Here is a 4620-nt window from a genome sequence, read left to right on the forward strand (position 1 = left end):
GTTTTATTTGAATAATTGTGTTTGTTATATATTAAATTTTTTTTTAAGGCTATCAATTTATACAACTTGTGTCTCAATAATTCAATGATTAAAAAAATGTCTCATTTAGTTAACTTGATTAATAATTTTTTTTTGGTTATAAAAATGAGCCTCGATACCACTAATTTGTATAACTTGTGTCTTAACAACTCAAAAATAAAAAATGCTACATCTAATTAATTAAATTTTAAAGTCAGTTTTAGATTAATTTATTTATAAACACGAGCTTTAGAACCATCAAGTTGTACAATTTGTGTCATAACAATTTAAAGATTAAAAAGATGTCTCATCTCATTAACTTTTAATAAAAAAATTATTTATATGTTTTGTTTAAAGATTTAATATTTGTTAGAAACTAATTAAAATTAATATATAAAAAAATTGGACTTATTAAAAAAATAAATGTTGAAGGCATAAAGTTAAAATAAAACAAATAGGTTTGGAATCCAAAATTTAATTTTAATTAATAACTAAAAAGGAAAAGAAAAAAAATATAAAAAGGAAACTAACCCTAAGTACTAGAGATAGCAAAGAAAAGAAAAGAAAAGAGAGTTTGAGGCGAAGAAAAGAAGAACAAAAACAAAAAAGAAGAATGAAAAAAAAGAGATGGAAGAAACCAAGAAAGGTGAGAATCCAAGGCGGGTGGGGGAAGAAGAAAAGAAGGAAAAGAATTGAAAAAGAGAAAGAAAAAAAAACATTACTTTTTTCTATTTTGGTCCAACCTTATATGGTTACCTATTTCTTTTTTTTGTTTATAAAAAAAAAATTTGATCTTTAAATGTGTATTCTTAAATTTATTTTCTCATCCTTATTTTTTAGTGCTTAATAAAAGTTAACATTTGAAAACTATGTACATTTTATAATAAATGTGATTATAGGGTGATAATAATGAGCAAATAGATTTATTGTATAAGAGAAGAAAAAAAAAAGACCTCATTTATTTTTTTGAGTAAATAGACAAATTCGTTATTGAAATTGAAAGCGTTGGTCAAGTTAGTCATTGAATTTTGCTAATTTGCAATTACATTGAAATTGTTAAGTATCAGTCAAAATAATCAATTTGTAAATTTTATTGTTAGACATTATATTTTGAAACATAGTCTCGCATCAATATTAGCTCCTATAGATAACTTTGTCTATGCTATTTAGCTCTTTCATGGACAAACTTACCAATAATTAGTTCTTATACAATTACAATTGTCGACAAATTTGTCTTTGAGATGACAAAATTTTATAGACAAATTAGTCAATGACATTAATGTGTAATCAACATACATAAATCATATATTTAATTAACATATCACATTACAATATGTAATGACTATTTTGACCGAGACTTTATAATTTTAAAAATGTATATACCAATTCAAAAAATTCATAGACTAATTTCACTAAAGCTTAGATTCAAAGTACTAATTTACATAGTTACTCATTTTTTGACTTAATTACCAATATTTGGTTAGCAACAAAGCCTTTAACAATAAGTAACCCCATAAGTTTTCCCACGTGAATATTGCACGACTAGCTTTGAAAGTGTACAGCAAAAACAAAGAACAATTATTTTGCTTAAGTCTTGCAAAAGAAGTTATACCTCAACTCACCAAGCTAGGGAATGCAAAAATCCATCTCAAATACATGAACAAACCAAAGTACACAAAAAGGAATAGTCTCTTCACCAAGAAAACTATGCATGCTTCAATATATATATAATATTAATTACATTCAAACCAAAAAATTATCAAATATATATAGGATTTATATCCAAAATTTGTTCATACAAAACTTAGAGAAGAAAACAATAATTAATAAATTATGGCTATGAGGTCAAGAACACCTACATCTAGAACAAAACCTTCTATTGATCCTATCTATGAAACTTTCCAACCCAAGTCAGAATTGAAGGAAAATGAAGAAGCATACTTTCTTCATATTTACCTTCCTGGTGCGTATGTATTAATCTTTATAAATTTTAGTTGAGTTCTTCTCTAATATTAAAATGATCCATTTAAAAAAAAATATCCTTTGAATAAAGTAGTATTAAATACTATTATTTTTATTATATGAGTATTTTTGTTTTGTTGGAAATAGATCCTTCGGTGTCGGAGAAGATCTCAAATTGTTTTTGCTGCATTCCTTTTTTCTTATTTATATAAATAAAATTTACAATTATAAAAAGATAAAGAGAAAATAAATTTTTTTATTCTAAAAAGTAATATGAAAAAAAAAATAGTTTAGAACTAATTCTCCCCTAATTATTTACACACCTTTTAAATCTTAAATTATGCTGGTAAATTTATATGGATTTAATTTATATAGATCAATTATGTAAATTTTTTTAACACATGTAGATTTTGGTGGAGATATTTAAAAAAAATAAAAAGTAGTATTGTGATGTAATTTGATTAGATACACGTATAAGAAAATTTTATATCTTCGAAGCATAAAAAATAAATATATATTCATCAAAATATTGTCATGCATTAACAAATGAAATGAATTTGATTCACACAATTATTAAATATTGAATACGATTCTTTAATATTACATTTATAAAATTAGAAATCTTTTTTATTCAATAAAAACATTAGGAATATTTGAAAGTTTTTTAATGATTGAAATTTGATTAAAAAATTCGTTTGAAATATGTGATTATATACATTCTTTTAATCAATACTATTTGTTTATCAACCACTTTTGAGATATTTGTCTATGAAGTGAAAAAACCTATAACTATATATTCAAAATATTTAGAAAAAAGAATAACATGGAAAATGTTGTTCCCCTTACTTAGTACATTATGGATGTTGGCTGAGAGAACCTTTAAGATTAATTAATTAGTTCAAAGTTTAACTATTTTTTGAGTTGTTAATATAAAATATGTCCGATGCATACATATATTATGTATTATGCATATGTATATGTATTATACTATTAAAATATACTATCCCTAAATCTTAGTTCATTTTGACAAATACCGATGTTGTTAGGTTGGACAAACCCGAGACCTCATAGTTATATGAGTTAATTATGGTAAAATTTATCATTTATTTCAAAATAAAATAAAAATACTCTAATTTTTGATGATATATGAATCGTTTTAAAAATTAATTGAAATTACCAAAAATACATTGTTCTCAGTGATTCCAGATTTGTAGTATGAAAATAAGATTTTGTGATCGAGATTTGTGGATAAAAAAATGAATTTAAGAGAAGAAACTCTTTTATCACTCAACTCCTTAACTCATCCACTTCAACCACCAAACCAACCTTATATTATCAGTTAAAAAATTGAAATGTTTACAAGTAGATAGAAAATTGCATGATTTGAAGGTTGTGACATATATTTAAAGGTGAAATTAATGAAAATTGATGGATGACATTATTCTCTTTTATGTTATGGAAGGTTTTATAAAGGAAAGGGTAAAGATCACTTATGTGGTATCTTCCCAAACACTAAAGATTGTAGGAGAACGACAATTACTTGGAACCAACAAATGGAGCCGATTCAACCAATCATATAATGTTCCTGAAAATTGTGAGGTGACTAAACTTCAAGGCAAGTTTGATAATGGAACTCTCATTGTTGCAATGCCAAAAAAAATTCCATCACCTAAATCACAAGTTGAAACTATCCAAGAACAAGGTGCAATAAGTCCTAGAATACCAAAGGGAACCACTCCTTCAAAATCTACAACAACAACAACTAGAGTACAAGAAGAACCTATAATTAGAGACAAGAAAAGTCCATCACCAAGTTTTGTGAAAGGCTTAAATGATTTGAATAAGTTGAAGGAACAAAAAGGTACACCAAAAGATACTTTTCCAACTCCAAGTCCTAAGGGAAAAATGAGTGTTTTAGAAAAACCCTTTGTGGAGTACTCTAGACCTCAAAATAATATTGATGAGGAAAATAATATGCAAAAAGGAAAGGCTCAAAAGGGTCAAGAAGAAATTGAACAAAAATCAATATTTAAAATGGATCCTATAAAGAAAATAGATGATGAAAAGATTCAAGAGGAAATTAGGAAAAAAACTTTGTTAGAAAAAGTTAAAAAACAATTGTATGAAGATGTAAAGGAAAATGTCACAAATAAAAAATTTGAGGAAGAAGAAAAGAAGATGCCTTGTGAGTCAAGCAAGGTTGATCAAAAATATGTTGATCACAATATGTTTTTAGAAGGAAAAGAAATAAAGACAAGAAAAGAGTCAAAAAAGGGAGAAAAAGAATCTTTGGCTTCAAAAGCTATAGAGAAAGAAAAGGATACAACCATTGACAAAGCAAAGAGTCATAAGAAGGATCAAATGTATACAAAAGAGAAGGGAATCATCAAAGAAATGGCTACTTCAACTTCTCAAATTGTCAAAAGAATAGGAGAAGGAAAATTGAATGATCAAGAAAAGCCTTTAGTTGCAAATATTGGTGCTGCAATTTTAGTAATTGTAGCACTTGGAGCATATGCAACCTATAAGTTTACCTCTTCTAGCAAAAACTAATTCTACCCAAATCATCAAATCAACTCCTTTCTTGAAATGTAATTATCAAATCATGCATAATTTAAATTAAGTAAATATTTATTTTAA

General features: G+C 25.7%; 1 protein-coding gene across 1 annotated transcript; it reads left to right on the forward strand.

Annotated features, from left to right (window-relative positions):
• The first annotated feature begins 1760 nt into the window (after positions 1-1760).
• On the forward strand, positions 1761-4620 carry LOC101515117 (uncharacterized). The gene is made up of 2 exons (XM_004499554.4): positions 1761-1981; positions 3443-4620. Exons 1-2 carry the CDS (start codon positions 1852-1854, stop codon positions 4531-4533), a joined length of 1221 nt encoding a protein of 406 aa, XP_004499611.1. The 5' UTR covers positions 1761-1851; the 3' UTR covers positions 4534-4620.

Source organism: Cicer arietinum, chromosome 5 (genome assembly GCF_000331145.2).
Source record: "Cicer arietinum cultivar CDC Frontier isolate Library 1 chromosome 5, Cicar.CDCFrontier_v2.0, whole genome shotgun sequence".
Taxonomy (NCBI): Eukaryota; Viridiplantae; Streptophyta; class Magnoliopsida; order Fabales; family Fabaceae; genus Cicer; species Cicer arietinum.

Bases quoted from the DNA above. Each gene is read 5' to 3' on its own strand.
- LOC101515117 (XM_004499554.4), top strand. From the start codon at position 1,852: ATGGCTATGAGGTCAAGAACACCTACATCTAGAACAAAACCTTCTATT. The intron at 1,982-3,442 runs GTGCGTATGTAT...ATGTTATGGAAG, and splicing joins TCTTCATATTTACCTTCCTG to GTTTTATAAAGGAAAGGGTA.